At 59.0% G+C, this 18,362-nt stretch overlaps 1 protein-coding gene across 8 annotated transcripts in view; it reads left to right on the top strand.

Annotated features, from left to right (window-relative positions):
- Positions 1–18,362, top strand: part of Pkd1 (polycystin 1, transient receptor potential channel interacting) — a 42,442-nt gene that overhangs the window by 14,980 nt on the left and 9,100 nt on the right. For 6 of the 8 annotated variants that reach the window (XR_013427071.1, XR_013427072.1, XM_078024427.1 and 3 more), the window contains exons 2-26: positions 94–165; positions 296–367; positions 567–736; positions 968–1,639; positions 1,740–1,923; positions 3,077–3,297; positions 3,552–3,667; positions 4,475–4,601; positions 4,879–5,111; positions 5,528–6,283; positions 6,507–6,638; positions 6,841–7,016; positions 7,352–7,485; positions 7,996–11,615; positions 11,854–12,003; positions 12,789–12,932; positions 13,018–13,297; positions 13,366–13,579; positions 13,666–13,825; positions 14,269–14,421; positions 15,173–15,317; positions 15,396–16,007; positions 16,297–16,453; positions 16,676–16,931; positions 17,044–17,239. Coding sequence is in view for 6 of the 8 variants with exons in the window: in XM_078024427.1 (XP_077880553.1) it covers positions 94–165; positions 296–367; positions 567–736; positions 968–1,639; positions 1,740–1,923; positions 3,077–3,297; positions 3,552–3,667; positions 4,475–4,601; positions 4,879–5,111; positions 5,528–6,283; positions 6,507–6,638; positions 6,841–7,016; positions 7,352–7,485; positions 7,996–11,615; positions 11,854–12,003; positions 12,789–12,932; positions 13,018–13,297; positions 13,366–13,579; positions 13,666–13,825; positions 14,269–14,421; positions 15,173–15,317; positions 15,396–16,007; positions 16,297–16,453; positions 16,676–16,931; positions 17,044–17,239 (9,152 nt within the window). In the remaining 2 variants the exon portion in view is untranslated. The remainder of the gene's footprint in view (positions 1–93; positions 166–295; positions 368–566; positions 737–967; positions 1,640–1,739; positions 1,924–3,076; positions 3,298–3,551; positions 3,668–4,474; positions 4,602–4,878; positions 5,112–5,527; positions 6,284–6,506; positions 6,639–6,840; positions 7,017–7,351; positions 7,486–7,995; positions 11,616–11,853; positions 12,004–12,788; positions 12,933–13,017; positions 13,298–13,365; positions 13,580–13,665; positions 13,826–14,268; positions 14,422–15,172; positions 15,318–15,395; positions 16,008–16,296; positions 16,454–16,675; positions 16,932–17,043; positions 17,240–18,362) is intronic. The other 2 variants (XM_078024424.1, XM_078024428.1) reach the window with 2 other exon arrangements.

Genomic DNA, 18,362 nt, shown 5'->3' with positions numbered 1-18,362 from the left:
CAACTGGAGTTGCAGGAAGCTCCTAGGGGTGGGACCAGATGGCCTTGTAGCCAGTCAAGGACTCCTGCCTCACCCATGTGTTTTGCTCATCAGCGACATCTCCCACAACCTGCTCCAGGCATTGGATGTCGAGCTCCTGGTGAACTTCTCAGCACTGGTGGAGCTGTGAGTCCCCGCCGGCTGTGCTCACCCCTCCTGCATGCTGGGGACTCCTCAGGGTGGACAGGTGGCTGCTGCCCATTGCCATCTGGTTACCGGGCTCCTGTCACTCTGCCTAATCTGTTCTTTCTTCCAGGGACATAAGCAACAACAGGATCTCTACATTAGAAGAAGGAACATTTGCTAATTTATTTAATTTAACTGAAATGTGAGTTAATTTGTTCTGGTGCATGTTAGTAGTTAGACACTGAGCCCCCAATATCCCCTCTGCCCTTCTGACCTGACTCACCCTCCAAATTTGAGAGCAAACTCCAGGGGCAGTTTGCTCACCTGCTGCAGGCAATGGGAGCTGTTCTGCCAGGGTAGCCCCTCCTTGCCTGGTCCCCTCACCACCCGCTCCCCTGCAGAAACCTGAGCGGGAACCCATTTGAGTGTGACTGTGGTCTGGCGTGGCTGAGGCACTGGGTGGAGGAACAACATGTTCACGTGGTCCAGCCTGAGGCAGCCACATGTGCTGGGCCTGGCCCCCTGGCTGGCCAGCCCCTCCTCAGCATGCCCCTGCTGGAGAGCAGCTGTGGTGAGTGCAGGCAGGACACAAAGGCCCTGTCCTCCCTACTACCAGGACCCTGGCCAAGAGGGCCCAGGAAAAGGTGCATGTGAGGAGACAGTGTCTGGGCAGGGGTTGGGCAGGCCTCTCCAGGGAGGGTTTGGCTATGGGAGGTCTGGTCTGGGGTCTAGGGAGGTGCAGCAAGTCTGCAGCAATGGCAGGAGGAAATGGCCCTGGGACCAGTGTGTCTGCCTGTTACAGGTGAGGACTATGTCGCCTGCCTCCCCGACAACAGCTCAGGCACTGTGGCAGTGGTGGCCTTCTCTGCTGCCCGCGAGGGCCCACTGGCACCTGAGTCCTGCAGTGCCTTCTGCTTCTCAGCCGGACACAGCCTTGCGGCCCTCTTGGAACAGGGCCAGTGCCTATGTGGGACAGCCCAGGCCCCCAACACCTCTGCAGCCTGCCAGTCCCTGTGCTCCAGTCCTCTGCCACTCCCCACCCCCAACTGCAGGGTCCCCACCCTCCTCCAACATATCTTCCCAGCTTCCCCAGGGGCCACCCTGGTGGTGCCCCATGGACCCCTGGCCTCTGGCCAGCCAGCAGCCTTTCACATTATTGCCCCTCTGCCTATTAGCTCCACTTGCTGGGATTTTGGTGATGGCTCCCCTAAGGTGGATGTGGCTGGTGCCACCACCACCCACCGCTACGTCTTACCTGGGTACTATCACGTGACTGCTGTGCTGGCCTTGGGGTCTGGCTCGGCTCTGCTGAGTACAAAGGTACAAGTGGAGGTGGCCCCTGCTGCCCTGAAGCTCGTGTGCCCATCCTCTGTGCTCAGTGATGAGAGCCTTCATTTTAGCATCCGGAACCGTGGAGGCTCAGCCCTACAGGCCACCTATAGCATTCTGGCCCTGGGTGAGGAGCCCAGCCGAGGTAGGTGTTTTCTCTGCTGGGCCTGGGTCACCTCTGCTGTCTCTTTCTTCCCATCCTTTGGCACATGTTGATGCCCTGTTCTCTGCCCATCGTCCCCCAGTGGTGCACCCGCTCTGCCCCTCGGACACAGAGGTCTTCCCTGGCAATGGGCACTGCTACCGCCTGGTGGCAGAGAAGATGCCCTGGCTGCAGGCGCAGGAGCAGTGCCGGGCCTGGGCTGGGGCCGCCCTGGCTATGGTGGACAGTCCTGCCATTCAGCACTTCCTGGTCTCCCAGGTTACCAGGTGCCTGTACCCATCCCCAGGAAGGCCATAATGCGGTGTGGGCAGGGAATTTGGAGTGCCTGGGTATAGGCAGAGCCCAGGCCTGAAGCAGTTCAGAAGAAAGAGGTGGGGGTGGCAGGAAGAGCCCTGTCTTGCCCCCCAGAGATGGATGGTAGTAAGGGAGTGGATTTCATAAACACTGTGGGACCCGGGACCAGGACCCCAGTCTCTCTAGCCCTGCAGGGCAGGACACTGAATCCTCCCAAGAGGGCTGGTTTTGGGGCTACCATAGAGACTATGCTTTCTGCTTCTCATGCCTCTCTGCTTGCTCCTCTCCTGGGAAGGGTCAGGGCCATCATGTGCTGCCCCCAGGGAGAGCATGCTGGGCTCCTGTGCCCTCCTCAGTCTTGTGGGGACGTGTACCTCCCAGTCACAGTGGGCCAGGCCTTTATTCTGCAGCTCACGTCTGCCATGGCTGGAGTGGGGGTGAGGCCAGACCCCACCTCTCTTAGGGATCCACCTGCTGGACAGTGGGAGGGCTCCTGTTATGTCAATGGCTATACTCTGCATGTCTCAGAGTTCAAAAGGGAATATCGGGCCCACAGTGGTCACAGCCTTTCCCCAAGGTCATCTGGCTAATGGGCGTCAGCATCAGCTCTTGGTGCTGGAGCTGTAGCACAACTTCCAGTTAGTGTGCCCTCTGATGCTCGTGTGTGTCTAGGCGTGTGTGAGTATATCCTACTGCACTGGCTTCCCTCTGCCCAAGTCTGGATGTGCGTCTACAGACCTGCTTTCAGGAGGGGCTCCCTGCCTTGGCTGATCCCTCAGGTGGCAGCTCACTTTGGGTCTGATGTGAGATTGTCTTTGTTCCCAAATGCTGTACGTGGGTCTTCCCTGCAGAGCAAGGTGTGGGGTAGCTCATGGCCTCAGTGAGGTCTGAGGTGGAGCTCTGTGAGGGGCCCTCACTTGTGCCCACTGGCCCCATGGACATGGACACTGGGTAGATGCTCTGCTGCTGTGGGCCTAGGCCTTGCTTGCCTGGTCACATTTGGAGCCTCAGTTTCACATGAGAAAGGAGATGGTGATAGGACCCTGCTAGCACTGTGAGGAGCATGCCCCAGTGGGAGAATGGGGCGCCCTCTCAGTGCCCACCTTCTCTGCCATCTGCCTACAGGAGCCTGGATGTGTGGATTGGCTTCTCGGCTGTGGAGGGGGCAGAGACTGGCCCGGCCTCTCAGGGTGAAGCCTTTAGCCTTGAGAGCTGCCAGAACTGGCTGCCTGGGGAGCCGCACCCAGCCACTGCCGAGCACTGTGTGCGCCTGGGACCCGCAGGACAGTGCAACACTGACCTATGCTCAGCTCCACACAGCTACGTCTGTGAGCTGCGGCCTGGAGGTGCGCGGGATGCTGGGGCACGACTGGGGCTGCCCTCCCATGGTTGCTCCTGGGTGCTGGGTGTGTGCTGGGTGTGTGCTGGGTGTGTGCTGGTGTACTGAGCACCTGCTGCTGTGCCTGGGCTGAGGCAAACATGGAGGGAATGGGGGAGGAGCTGCTGGGTGGCTCAGACCCAGGTGGCCCCACCCTGGATGTCCCTCCAGCTGTCCCCTTGGCCTGGCACCAGCACCTCATTGCATATTTGCCATTCCCAGGCCCCGTGTGGGATGCTGAGAACTTCCTCATGGGAGTGCCTGGTGGGGGCCTGCAGGGACCCCTGAGTCTGCTGGCACAGCAGGAAGTCCTCTTAGCCCCCCAGCAGCCTGTGGAGGTAGGTCAGCCTTTCTGCATTCTAGAACCCCTCTGCATCTCGGGGGTATTGCCTGAGCCTGTTTTGTGTCTCTAAAAAAAAAAAACTACAAGTTGGCTTTGTGAGGGCCTTCCTAAAGTGGTTTGTGCCCAGCTTAGACAGTTGGAGATCTGTGGGGTGCAGAGATGAAAGGCGCCTCATTCCTTGGTCTGGGAGAACTCTGAGCACCTGCTGGCCCTGCTCTGGGTGAATGTTTTTACATTATATTGTTTTGTTCACTTATTTGCAGTACTTGGGATTGAACCCAGGAAGTACTTCTACTACTGAGCTTTTCTTATTTAAGAGACAAGGTCTCACCAACTTTTGATCTTCCTGCCTTAGTTTCCCCAGTAGCTGGGATTTCAGACGTGGCCACCTTGCCCTGCTAGGTGAATGATTTTTTTTTTATTCAGAATTTTTAAAATATTTTATTTTTTAGTTGTAGTTGGACACAATACCTTTTATTTATTTTTTATGTGGTGCTGAAGATTGAACCCAGTGCCTCACATGTGCTGGGTGAGTGCTCTACTACTGAGCCACAGCCCCAGCTCAGGGGTGACAGATTTTTAAGACCATGCTAGGGACCCTGCTGCTCACAGATGGTTTTGATCTTATTTTTCTTCCCAGTGGCATAAAATGAGGTCTGTGCAGGACCATCTAATGGCTTCCTCTGTGGGAGGATGATAGGACCATCCAGTAGCTTCCTTCTCTTCGCCCTGGTGGTTCTGGGTTCGTGGAGTCCAGACCCCAGGGTCAGTCTTTGGCACTGAGGTGCCCCCTGCCCTGCAGGTCATGGTGTTCCCTGGCCTGAGCCTGAGCCGTGAAGCCTTCCTCACTGGAGCTGAGTTTGAGACCCAGGAGCTCCAGAGGCCTGCCCAGCTGCGGCTGCAGGTGTACCGGCCCTCAGGAGCAGCAGGTGGGACTTAATGATGGTGGTGGGGCTGGGGAGCTCAGGCCCTCTCTGAGCGCTCAGGTTTGCTGGCCCCAGCCCTTGGGTGGACAGAGAACAGGGCTGGAGACTTCTGCATATGTCTAAGGGCATGTTGGGGGAGGGGCTGTCTGGGTTGAGGTCTGACCCAGGTCAGTGGCAAGTGGCTTTGTGGCAGTGGGCCAGTGGTAGTGGTAGGGGACACTGGCTGGCCAGGTCAGGTAGGTGGGTGGGATGTCCTCCAGCGCCTCTCATCTACTTGCAGGGCCCCTGGAAAATAGCAGTGAGCCTGACAACAGGACTGATCTGGTCCCCCAGTATATGCTGGAGGGACATTGGTGCCCTGAAGCCAATGTCTGCATGCCTCTGGATGCCTCCTGCCACGATTGGGCCTGTGCTAATGGATCCCTGTCAGGTTCCAGGCTTCCAAAGGCTACCTACACACTATGGAGAGAGTTGTTCTTCTCTGTGCCTCCAGGTCCCCCTACACAGTACTCGGTATGTGTCCCTGTTCGGGTCTCTCTGCCTTTGACCAGCTGCCTAAGCTGCCTTCCCTTTAGCTGCCCATCACACTTGAGTATGGATTCCTCTGTACCTGCCTGTGTCCTCCCATGAGGGTCTTTGCCCTTGCTGTGTCTTCTGAGGAGGACTCCTACATGCTCATGGTGACCAGCTTCTTCCTATCCTTCAAGTCCTCTGAGGAGGGTCTTTCTATGGGGCAGCCCACCCCTGCTGCATTTCCATGCAAGTCCCCTTTGTCTCTGCTACCCTGTTTGTCCTTGCTATGAGATCTTGGGGTGCAGGACTCCTGGAAGCATAGGTGACAGTGCTAAGGTGCCCTATTGGGAGCCCTGCCTGACGCCCTGGCCCAGTGTTCCCTGTGGGCTCTCACACAGCCCTGCTTTCTTCCCTAGGTCACTCTCTACGACCAGGATGTGCCTGTGCTCCCTGGTGACCTCATTGCTTTACAGCATGATGCTGGCCCAGGTGCCTTCCTACACTGTCCCCCGGTGCCCAGACGCCCTGGCCTCGAGACCCTGTATCTTTCCACCAATGCTTCTGACTGGCTGGCCCACCTGCCTACTCAGCTGGAGGGTGCTCGAGCTGGTCCTGCCTGTGTTCTGCAACTGTTCTCAGCCACAGAGCGGCTCACCCCACTGCTGGGCCTGAGGCCAAACCCTGGGTTACAACATCCTGGGCACTATGAGGTCTGGGCCACAGTGGGCAACAGTGTCTCTAGGCACAACTTGTCCTGCAGCTTTGACGTGATCTCTCCTGTGACTGGGCTGCGGGTCATCCACCCTTCCCCCCATGATGGCCACCTCTATGTGCCAGCCAATGGCTCAGTCTTGGTGCTTCAGCTGGACTCTGGTGCCAATGCCACAGCTGTAGCTCGCTGGCCTGGGGGCAGCGTCAGTGCACCCTTTGAGGATGCCTGCCCTGATGTGGCCGATACCCTTGAGCCTGGCTGTACCCGAGAGTCCAATGACACCCTGTTTTCAGTGCTGGTGCTGCCTGGGCTCAGCGCTGGGGAGCACGTGCTGGAGCTTGTGGCTCAGAACGGTGCCAGCCGGGCCAACCTCAGCCTGAGGGTGACAGCGGAGGAGCCCATCCGTGGCCTCCGAGCCATGCCCAGCCCCGAGGCCCGTGTGCTGCAGGGCGTCCTAGTGGTGAGTGTGGCCTATGACATCCCCCACTCAGACAAGGGTACACATAGAGGAAGGCCCCGTCCCCGGTCGGAAGCACTCAGTGTCCATCAGGGACCATTGTGGTGGTTCAGCATGTTGGTCTCCAGCAGGTCCTTCTGGGGAACACAAATGGGTGCTGAGAGGGAGTCAGTCCCAGGGTAGGGCAGGGGTCACAGCTTTTGGTGACGCCATGTTCCTCCCACAGCGATACAGCCCTGTGGTGGAGGCTGGCTCAGATGTGGTCTTCCGGTGGACCATCGATGATAAGCAGTCCCTGACTTTCCACAACGTTGTCTTCAACGTCATCTACCAGAGCGCTGCCATCTTCAAGCTCTCAGTAGGTGGGGGTGGGTGGAGGGGGACTCAAGTCATAGGGTGTCTGGGTGCTCACCTTTGCCTTCTGTTCTGCTCTGTCTTGCCACCCTGTGAGGACCCCGCCATGGCTGTGGGTGAGTGTGGGGGAGTCGCTGAGTCAGGGCTGAGGGCCTTTCGCCTGTGGGTCTGTGTGTATTGCCACCCACTGATGCCTGTCTCCATAGCTAACAGCCTCCAACCATGTCAGCAATGTCACCGTGAACTACAATGTCACAGTGGAGCGCATGAACAGGATGCGGGGCCTGCAGGTGTCTGCAGTGCCGACTGTGCTGCCCCCCAACACCACCCTGGTGCTGGTGGCGAGTGTGCTGGTGGACTCGGCTGTGGAGGTGGCCTTCCTGTGAGTGCCTCTGGGCCTAGTGGAGGCCACAGCCCTGGGGTCAGTGCTTGGGAGCGCTGGGGCCGGGTTCTTACCCAGGACCTAGTTTTGCCTGGGCACCCTGAGTAGGGTTGCTGTCTTGAGCCTTCCTCCTCCTTTTGGGATGCTGGTACATAGGACCTGTGAGGGTTGCCTGGGAGGGGTGAGAGACTTATGAAGCAGAGTGCTGGGGTACCTTGAATGAAGGTACCAGGAAGAAACCACTGTAGGGGAAGTGTGTACCCACACTGTGCAAGTGGCTGGCCCTGCCTGCCTGCCTCTCTGGCCCACTTACTGTCAGCTTACTTCCCTGACAGGTGGACCTTTGGGGATGGGGAGCAGATTCTTGGTCAGTTCAAGCCTCCATACGATGAGTCCTTCCAGGTTCCAGACCCTACAGTGGCCCAGGTGCTTGTGGAACACGGTGCCACGCACTCCTATGCCATCGCAGGTAAGGGTGGGGCCACTGCCCCACTGACCTTGGCCTCAGGCAGATCCTCTCAGGGATGACACTCCCAGGGACCATCCTCATCACCCCACCCTGATCCTGCCTGGGTTGATGGCTTGGGGACCTCACTGGGGTGAAGGAGGGGTGGGTGGTCCCTGAGGCAGCCCTGATTTGAATTTGCCAGAAATGGGACCCTCTTGTTTCCTGCTCTCAGTCTTCTCTTGGGATCAAGAGCCCCATGCAGCAGTGCCCCCAGTGGCATGTGGCGCAGGCTACACGCCCTTCCTTCCTTGTGCTCCTGCTCATCTCTGGAGTTTTGCCTGGAGGTGCCCTTTTCTTCCTACCCTCATTGCTGCCTCATGGAGCTGGGTCCCACGTGCAACCTGTTGTGGGGCCCCTCCAGCTGGCCCAAGGGCATAGCAGTTTACATCTTGAGGAGGGTTGTGCGTGTGGTACCAGGACTAGGTGGGGAAGTCCTATGAGCAGGAGGTCCCACTCAGGTCTGTCCTACAGGGGAGTACAACCTGACAGTGCTCGTGTCCAACACCTTTGAGAACCTAACGCAGGTGGTACCTGTGAGCGTACGTGACGCGCTGCCCACCACGGCCATTGGCATGAGCAGCAGCACCCTGGTGGCCGGCCAGCCTGGTACCTTCTACCCGCACCCTCTGCCCTCCCCTGGTGGTGTCTGGTATGTGTGGGACTTTGGGGACGGCTCCCCTGTCCTGATGCAGAGCCAGCCAGTGGTCAGCCACACTTACGTGGCAACAGGCACCTACCACATCTGCCTGGAGGCCAACAACACGGTGAGCAGGGTGGTGGCGCAGGCAGAGGTCCACGTCTTCCAGGAGCTGCGCGGCCTGAGTGTGCACCTGAGCCCGGCTGTAGAGCAAGGCGCCCCTGTGGTTGTCAGCGCCGCTGTGGAGATGGGTGACAACATCACGTGGACATTTGACATGGGGGATGGCACAGTGTTGACAGGCCCTGAGGCCACGGTGCAGCATGTGTATCTGCAGGCACAGAACATGACGGTGACAGTGGCAGCAGCCAGCCCTGTGGGCCACTTGAGCCAAAGCCTACCTGTGCAGGTCTTTGTCTTAGAGGTGCTACGCATAGAGCCCATGGCCTGCCTCCCCACACAGCCCGAGGCCCAGCTGACAGCCTATGTTACCGGGGACCCTGCTCACTATCTCTTTGACTGGACCTTTGGAGATGGCTCCTCTAATGTGACCATCCAGGGGCGCCCGACGGTGACACACAACTTCACTCGTAGTGGCACATTCCCCCTGGTGCTGATCTTGTCGAGCCACGTGAACAAGGCACATTACTTCACCAGTGTCTGTGTGGAGCCTGAGGTGGACAATGTCACCCTACAGCCTGAGAGGCAGTTTGTGCAGCTTGGGGACGAAGCCCAGCTGGTTGCCTCTGCTTGGCCCCCATTCCCCTACCGTTACACCTGGGACTTTGGCATTGAAGACAATGCCCAGGTCCGTATTGGGGGCCCTGAGATGACATTCACCTACAGAGATGTGGGCTCCTACTTGGTGACGGTCACTGTGTACAATAATGTCTCTGCTGCCAATGACTCAGCTCTCGTGGAGGTACAGGAGCCTGTAGTGGTCACTGGCATCAAAGTGAACGGCTCCCGTGTGTTAGAGCTGCAGCAGCCCTACCTGTTCTCTACCGTGGGCCACGGGCGCCCTGCCACCTTCCTGTGGGAGCTGGGGGACGGCAGGCAGCTTGAGGGCCCTGAGGTCACCCATATCTATAACAACACAGGTCACTTCACCATCAGGGTAGCCAGCTGGAATGAGGTGAGCCGTAGCGAGGCCCAGCTCAATGTCACAGTAAAACGGCGCGTGCGGGGGCTCAGTGTCAATGCCAGCCGCACAGTTGTGCCTCTGAATGGCAGTGTGAGCTTCAGCACCTTGCTGGAGTCAGGCAGCGACGTGTGCTATTCCTGGGTGCTCTGTGACCGCTGCACGCCCATCCCCGGGGGCCCCACCATCTCCTACACCTTCCGCTCAGTGGGCACCTTCAACATCATTGTCACAGCTGAGAATGAGGTGGGCACTGCCCAAGACAGCATCTTCATCTATGTCCTGCAGCTCATTGAGGGGCTGCAGATAGCAGGTGGAGGGGGCAGCTGCTGCTTCCCCACCAACCACACACTGCAGCTCCATGCCATGGTCAGGGATGGCACCAACATCTCCTACAGCTGGGTCGCCCAGCGGGATGGCAGCCCAGCCCTGACGGGCAGTGGTAAGAGCTTCTCACTCACTGCACTTGAAGCCAGCACCTACCACATCCAGCTGCGGGCTACCAACATGCTGGGCAGTGCCTGGGCCAACCGCACTGTGGACTTTATGGAGCCTGTGGGGTGGCTGACTGTGGCCGCCTCCCCCAACCCAGCTGCTGTGAACACGAGCGTCACCCTCAGTGCCAGGCTGACTGGTGGTAGCAACGTCATTTACACATGGACTCTAGGGGAAGAGCTGAGCTGGGAGACCTTGGAGCCGTCTGTCATCCTTGCCTTTCCCATAGCCGGCCTGCACCCTGTCAGGGTCACAGCTGGGAACCAGCTGGGCTTAGCCAATGCCACCATTGAGGTGATTGTGCAGGTGCCTGTGAGTGGCCTCAGCATCAGGGCTGGTGAACTGGGCAGCTTTGTGGCAGTCGGCTCCACTGTGTCCTTCTGGGGGCAGCTAGCCACAGGCACCAACGTAAGCTGGTGCTGGACTGTGCCGGGTGGCAGTGAGCATAGCCCGCATGTTGCCGTGAGCTTCCCAGATGCTGGTGCCTTCTCCATCCGGCTAAATGCCTCCAATTCAGTCAGCTGGGCTGTGGCTGAGCACAGCCTCACAGTACAGGAGCCTGTTGTGGGCCTGGCTCTGTGGGCCAGTAGCAAGGTGGTGCCACCTGGGCAGCTGGTCCACTTTCAGGTCCTGTTGTCCACTGGTTCCAATGTCACCTTCCACTTGCAGGTTAGTGGGGCCACCCCTGAGATTCTCCCCAGGCCCCGTTTTTCCCACCGTTTCTCCCAGGCTGGAGACCACGTGGTGAGTGTGCAGGCTGAGAACCACGTGAGCCGGGCCCAGGCACAGGTGCGCATCTTGGTGCTGGAGGCTGTTGGTGGGCTGCAGGTGCCCAACTGCTGCGAGCCAGGCATGGCCACAGGCACTGAGAAGAACTTCACAGCCCGGGTGCAGCGGGGCTCCCGAGTTGCCTACGCCTGGTACTTCTCCTTGCAGAAGGTTCAGGGTGACTCGCTGGTCATTCTGTCAGGCCGTGATGTCACCTATACCCCTGTTGCAGCAGGGCTGCTGGAGATCCAGGTGCGTGCTTTCAATGAGCTGGGCGGCGTGAACATGACGCTCTCTGTGGAGGTGCAGGATGTCATCCAGCACGTGGAGCTGAGGAGTGGCCGCTGCTTTGCCAGCCGCTCAGCCCGATTTGAGGCTGCCACAAGCCCGAGCCCCCGGCGAGTGGCCTACCACTGGGACTTTGGGGATGGGGCTCCAGTGCAGGACACAGAGGAGCCTTGGGCTGACCACTCCTACCTGCAGCCTGGGGACTACCGAGTACAGGTGAATGCTTCCAACCTGGTGAGCTTCTTTGTGGCACAGGCCACGGTGACTGTCCAGGTTCTGGCCTGCAGGGAACCCGAGGTGGATGTGGCCCTGCCCCTGCAGGTGCTAATGCGGCGCTCTCAACGGAACTACCTGGAGGCCCACGTTGACCTACGGGACTGTGTCACCTACCAGACTGAGTACCGCTGGGAGGTATACCGCACCACCAGCTGCCAGCGGCTGGGGCGTGTAGCACAAGTGGCCCTGCCTGGTGTGGACATGAGCCGGCCCCAGCTGGTAGTGCCACGGCTGGCACTTCCTGTGGGGCACTATTGCTTCGTGTTTGTGGTGTCATTTGGGGACACGCCGTTGGCACGGAGCATTCAGGCCAATGTGACTGTGGCTGCTGAACGCCTGGTGCCCATCATTGAAGGTGGCTCCTACCGTGTATGGTCAGACACGCAGGACCTCGTGCTGGATGGGAGCAAGTCCTACGATCCCAATCTGGAGGATGGTGACCAGACACCACTAAACTTCCTCTGGGCCTGTTTGGCCTCAACTCAGGTCAGCCACACGGTGGTACATCCTCTCTGCCCCTCAGACTTGTGCTATGTCCGGGGAATGCCCAGCACTCACATGGTCTTGGACTGGGCCTTGGTTCCTGCATGGGACCAAGGAGGGGACCAGCTCTTGCCCTCATAGTTCCCTGTCCTGGACTGGCCAGGAAAGCCCCAAGCCCTGTCTGCATTGAGGCTGGATGGGGGTCTCATACTTCACTGTCTCCCTCATTTGTGGGCTACAGAGTGAGGCCAGTGGGTGTCTGCTGAACCTTGGGCCCCGTGGGAGCAGCGTAGTAACCATCCCTCGGGAGCGCCTGGTGGCTGGTGTGCAGTACACCTTCAGTCTCACAGTGTGGAAGACGGGCCGGAAGGAGGAGGCTGCAAGCCAGACGGTGGGTGATGCCCCTGTCCCAGTGGACCGAGCCTAGACAGTGTCCTAACTGTCCAGCTCTACTCCCCTTTCTTTCAAGGGCTTGATAGTAAATATCCCCCTTTGTTACATGGCCTCCTTCCAAACCAAGGTGCAGCTCCCCGTGAGATCTTAAGGGCCATGCAAGCTCTGGTGTGCTGTAGACAATGGCTCTGTGCCAGCTGGTGCAAAAAGCAGACAGTGAGAAACTGGTCTGCCTCCTGCTGCAGAGGCAGTCGCTGTACCCAGGGTGTACATGTCTTTGCTTCTGGATGCAAGGGGCCAGTTCTTGCCTTCGTAGCCTTCTGCCCTGGCCAGGAAAGTTAGGACCACCGTGCAGGTGGTGGCCACTCTGTGGGGCAGGTCCTGCCAGTGGGGTGTGCTGGGGCATCCTGGGGAGAAGTCTCCCCACCACCAGGCCTTCTCAATTGGCCTGCCCAGGAGACACTCCTACCCAGAAAAGTTCTCTCCAGAAGAGGGCATACCAGACAGTAGGCTGGCTGGGTTGTCTTACCCAGGCCCTGCCCAGGGAAGTAGGAGCACAGCATTGTGTAGACTGCTCAACGCCTTGCTTTGTTCACTCTAGTTGTGTCACCTGCCAGTCTTAGCAAGCCCCTGGGCTGCAGGCAAGCCCCACTGGCTTCTTGCTCCTTAGTGGACTAACTCCTCCCAGGACTGGGAAATGGAAAGCCCCCATCTCTGCGCTCTCCTTAGTTTGGACCTGAGACGTCTTTCGTGACTGCCCCCCTCCCCACCTGCCCGCCCCAGGTATCCATCCGGAGCGGCCGGGTGCCCATTGTGTCTCTGGAGTGCGTGTCCTGCAAGGCGCAGGCTGTGTACGAAGTGAGCCGCAGCTCCTACGTATACCTGGAGGGCCGCTGCGACAACTGTAGCAGCGGCTCCAAGCGAGGGGTGAGCAGCGGAGGCAGGGCGGTGGGCGGGGCTGTCGGTGGCTCTGGCCCTATTCTCACCTGGACTTCTTCGCTGCGTCCTGCAGCGCTGGGCTGCACGCACCTTCAGCAACAAGACGCTGGTGCTGGACGAGACGACCACGTCCACGGGCAGCTCTGGCATGCGACTGGTAGTTCGGCGGGGCGTGCTGCGCGACGGTGAGGGCTACATCTTCACACTCAGCGTGCTGGGCAGCTCGGGCGAAGAAGAAGGCTGTGCCTCCATCCACCTCTCGCCCAACCGCCCACCGCTTGGGGGCTCCTGCCGACTCTTCCCACTGGAAGCCGTGCGCGCGCTCACCACCAAGGTGCACTTCGAGTGCGCTGGTGAGTGTGGACCTGGGGGTGGGCCGCGGGGCGGGCAAGAGACCTTGCTGACGCTGTGCACCCTGCAGGCTGGCGCGATGCGGAGGATGCGAGTGCCCCACTGGTGTATGCCCTGCTACTAAGGCGCTGTCGCCAGGGCCACTGCGAGGAGTTCTGCGTCTACAAGGGCAGCCTCTCAGCCTATGCCGCTGTGTTGCCACCTGGCTTCCAGCCTCACTTTGAAGTTGACTTGGCTGTGGTAGTGCAGGATCAGCTGGGAGCAGCAGTGGTTGCCCTCAACAGGTGAACTGGACCCAGGGGGTGTGGTGGCAGGGGAGTGGGGGAATGTGGTGAATATCACTGGCTCATGGTGCACCTCTGCCCTGTAGGTCTCTGGCCATTGTCCTTCCAGAGCCCAATAGCAGCTCTGTGGGCCTCACCCCCTGGCTGCACAGCCTGACCGCCATTGTGCTACCTGGGCTACTGAGGCAAGCTGACCCCCAGCACGTCATTGAGTACTCGCTGGCCCTCATCACTGTGCTCAATGAGGTCAGTGGGTTGGGCCAACAGGGATCCCCCAGCACCTGCTTTATGGGGCCAGAACTCGTGACATCCTCACAAAGGTCTCATCTTTGGACCCTCAACTAGCTAAATCCCTGATGTCCTTGAGAGAGAGGGGGTGTGTGTGGGTGTGTAGTACTGGGAGTTGAACTCATGGCCTGTGCACTTTAGGCAATCCTCTACCACTGAGCTCTATCTCCAGCCCCCTAAAGTCCTCGAAACGATAGTGTCTACTCTCGGCAGCCAGTACATGCCAGGCCTTCCCCATTGTCAGGTTCAGCCGAGCCTGCAGGGTGTCCTGCACATGCCCTGTTCTGCCCTTGAGGAGACAACTCTGGGTTTTGAGTCTCTGACTCACAGCAGCCAGTGCAGAGCCGTGTGTGACTGGGTACCTGCCCACTGATAGCCCCTGTGCTCCCCACCCATTCCAGTATGAGCAGGCCCCAGACATGGCAGCTGAACCCCACCATGAACGGCAGCTGCGAGCCCAGGTGCGCAAGAACATCACAGAGACCCTGGTGTCCCTTCGCGTTAACACTGTGGATGACATCCAGCAGATCACTGCTGCGCTGGCCCAGTGCATGGTAGGGTAGCCAGGAGCAGCGTGCCCTCCAAACACCCAGGCCCTGTGGTAGTATCAGCTGTGCATACTGGATCACCAGCCTAGGAGCTCCTTTCCTGGCCTGTGCCAGTTCTCTGCTGCTGCTGTCCAGCATAAGTGCACAGTGTTCCCTTGATGGTCCTGTAGGGTGGCCCAGAAAGAAAGAATAGTCCACGTATAGGGAGGGGCTGGCACAAAGTTTCTCCTTTGTGCCTTCCTCCTGGGCCTGTGGTCACACCCCACTTACTTAGCCCATCTGATGTGGTGCCAACCCATAGATGTTCATTGCCCCAAGTCTAGACTCGTGAGCAGGGCAGGGGACATTTGCCAGCGTGGTGAGGGGGTGGCTCCAGAGGCTGGAGAGTAGGGCCAAGTCCTCAAGAGTATAGGTCAGCAGAGCGCTTTCTGGATGGAGGCTGCCCTGTTGCTCTGTGGCCTGGGTGGCTGGACCAGAGCCTCAGCATCTGCCTTGCTTTTAGTTGTGTGAAAAGACACTCTGGGTGGCTGGTAGGGCCACAATACGTGGGTCCCAGGAGGAGCCTGGATGTTCCCTGGGGGTGGGAGGGTCCATAGAATCACATGCAGCAGGGAGGGTCTCGGCGCTTCAGGCCTGGGCAGGTGCTGCAGCTTGGACCCTCAACTGAAGGCAGGCTGCCTGCACGCTGGCATATGTGAGTGGGCAGCCTGCTGAGTGTGGGCGGAGTGGGCCTGGACTCTGCCTGGCCTCCACGCAGGTGTCTAGCAGAGAGCTTGTGTGCCGCTCCTGTCTGAAGGCAACGCTGCACAAGTTGGAGGGGATGATGCGCATCCTGCAGGCAGAGACCACCGAGGGCACTGTGACCCCCACCACCATCGCAGACAGCATCCTCAACATCACAGGTGTGGGCAAGGGCCTCCCCTTCCCCCAGCCTTCAGCAGTCTGCGCTGGGGTTCCCAACCTCCTGTGCCCATCTGCAGGTGACCTCATCCACCTGGCCAGCTCGGAGGCACAGGGCCTCCAGCCCTCAGAGCTGGGGGCTGAGCCGCCCTCACTGATGGTGGCATCCAAGGCCTACAACCTCTCCTCGGCTCTCATGCGCATCCTCATGCGTTCCCGCGTGCTCAACGAGGAGCCACTGACCCTGGTGGGCGAGGAGATTGTGGCCCAGGGCAAGCGCTCAGATCCACTGAGCCTGCTGTGTTATGGCAACACCTCGGGCCCTGGCTGCCATTTCTCCATCCCAGAGGCCTTCAGCGGGGCCCTGTCCAACCTCAGTGACGTGGTGCAGCTCATCTTCCTTGTAGACTCCAATCCCTTCCCGTTTGGCTACATCAGCAACTACACTGTCTCCACCAAGGTGGCCTCCATGGCCTTCCAGACACAGGCTGGTGCCCAAATCCCCATCGAACGGCTGGCCACCGAACGCGCCATCACAGTGAAGGTGCCTAACAACTCGGACCAGAGTCCCCATGCCCCTGCAGGCTCTGCCATCGTCCAGCCCCAAACCTCAGTCAGTGTTGTGGTTACCCTAGACAGCAGCAGCCCTGAGGCGGGGCTGCACCTGCAGGTCACCTATGTGGTACTCAGCGGTGAGTATCATGGGCAGCATGTGGCCCAGCTTCCCTTCCTCCTAGCTTTGTCCCTGGGGAAGAGACACTCTCAAGCTTGTGGCTGCAGTTCAGGTCTACCTCCTGCTATGTGGGGCCTGTTTAAAGGGCATTTGGGGCAATGGAGGAGCACAGGCTGCTCCAGTGTGGAGGCTTCTGCAGCCCTATGCTCAGATGGACTCCCAGGCCCTGTGGCAGTAGGCCTCAGAGGGTGTCCCAGGGTGGGCAGGCTTCCTGGATGGGCATCCAGTGCCATGCACACCACCCCCAGAGCGCCACTTGTCTGAGGAGCCCGAGCCCTACCTGGCAGTCTACCTGCACTCGGCGCCTCAACCCAATGAACACAACTGCTCAGCCAGGAGGAGGGTCAGCCTGGAGGTGCTCCGGGGTGCTGACCACAGGCCCTACACCTTCTTCATCGCCCCGGGGTGAGCAGCTTCTATTGGGCTGGAGGGAATGGGGCCTGGAGTGGGCTGGGGCAGGACGGACATGGTTTGGTCTGTATTGGCCAAGGGCACATGGGCTCTCCAAGAATCAGTGGCAGCAGAAGGCTGGGTGGCTGTCCAGGCCCAGCATCTGAGGCAAGAACATTCCAGGCCTGGATCCTGGAACCCAGTGGAGTCTGGCTGTGATACCTGCCCTGTCCTTAGCAGGACCCGAGACCCAGGCGGGAGTTACTACCTGAACCTAACCAACCACTTCCACTGGTCAGCGCTGGAGGTGTCCGTGGGCCTGTACACCTCCCTGTGCCAGTACTTCAGCGAGGAGGAGATGATGTGGAGGACCGAGGGGCTCGTGCCCCTGGAGGAGACCTCGCCCCACCAGGCTGTCTGCCTCACCCGCCACCTGACTGCCTTTGGCGCCAGCCTCTCTGTGCCCCCCACTCGTGTCCAGTTCACTTTTCCTGTGAGTGGCCCATTCCTTGGTCTCTTCAGGGTGAGAGGGCTGAGTGGACTCCAGCTCTATCCTTGGGGAGGCCTGTGAATGACCCCCTGGGCTGGCGGCTCTGTCTTCCCAGGAGCCAGCCAGTGGCGTGAACTCCATTGTTCTGCTAACCTGCACTGTGTGCTTGCTGACCTACGTGGTCATGGCTGTGATCCTGCGCAAGCTGGACCAGCTGGATGTTGGCCGGGCCCGCATCATCCCTTTCTGTGGGAGGGGAGGCCACTTCAAGTATGAAATCCTGGTCAAGACCGGCTGGGGCCGAGGCGCAGGTGAGGGGGGACGACAGTGGATGGGAATCTGGGACTTGCCCGCTCTGGGCCCCAGCTGCCATCCCAGGCTCTGGCAGCTTCTGCAGTGATCATAGTGATGGGTGTCCTGCAGGTATTCAGGCTCCTAAGTGCTGTGCAGTGGGCTGGCTCAGGGAGGCTTAAGGTGACCTCACAGACTCTGGTTGTCCTTCGTAGGACAGTTGTGGGTGGTCCTTGCTCTGTAGTGTGGGGCTGCAAGCGTGGGCTCAGGCAGACGGCGAACATGAGCTCAGCCACCAATGAAGGTTGTTCTGTGACCTTTGAAATTTCTTTCAAAACACACGCAGTAGGTTCACCAGTGTGAGCTCCACATGTGTCAGGACACACAGGGAAATGCGTGTGTTCTTAGCACATGACTTGGCGCAAGCTCCAGTGCTTGTTGCCTCGTGCAAGCCTTCTGCCTTGTGTGCTTTGGGAGTGAGCCCTTCTGTGCCTGGCGAGTGTCCCACTTGAGGCCTGCCGACTTCCAGTGTTTCCCTTCTCCTGGTATTTGGTACTTTGCAGTGTCTCCCTGCATTCCTTGGGAGATTTCCTCAGTCCCTGACCTGCTGGGACAGCCACCTCCTCTGACCACCTCCCTGACCTGGGGGAGTCAGTCTGGCACTGGTCACCTGTCGAGTGTCGGATAGGGCAGCACAGCCTCCTTCCGGCCACCCCTGCAGCAGCTCCATTGTCCTTTGATTTGAATTTCAGTGTTACCATTTTTCTTTCTTTTTTTTTCTTCTGGGTGCTGAGGATTGAACCCAGGACCTCCTGCATGCTGGGCATACCCACTACCACCCAGATAGACATTCATGGCCTGCCATTTTTCATTTTTTAGCTGTGTTCCACTGGTGTTGTCTAATTCTCTCTTTGATTATCCATTTTTCAAAACTCACATGAGTTAGCCAGGTGCAGTGGCACATGCCTGTAATTCCAGTGGTTTGGGAAGCTGAGGCAGGAGGATCGAGAGTTCAAAGGCAGTCTCAGCAACTTAGTGAGGCCCTGAGCAACTCAATGACACACTGTCTCTAAATAAAATACAAGAAAGGGCTGGGATGTGACTCAGTGGTACAGCCCTCGCCTAGTATGTGCAAGCCCTTGG

The sequence above is a fragment of the Ictidomys tridecemlineatus genome, chromosome 10 (assembly GCF_052094955.1).
Source record: "Ictidomys tridecemlineatus isolate mIctTri1 chromosome 10, mIctTri1.hap1, whole genome shotgun sequence".
NCBI classification, from domain to species: Eukaryota; Metazoa; Chordata; class Mammalia; order Rodentia; family Sciuridae; genus Ictidomys; species Ictidomys tridecemlineatus.
Note: the sequence above shows the minus strand (reverse complement) of the source record. Positions and strands in the feature narration are given on the sequence as shown.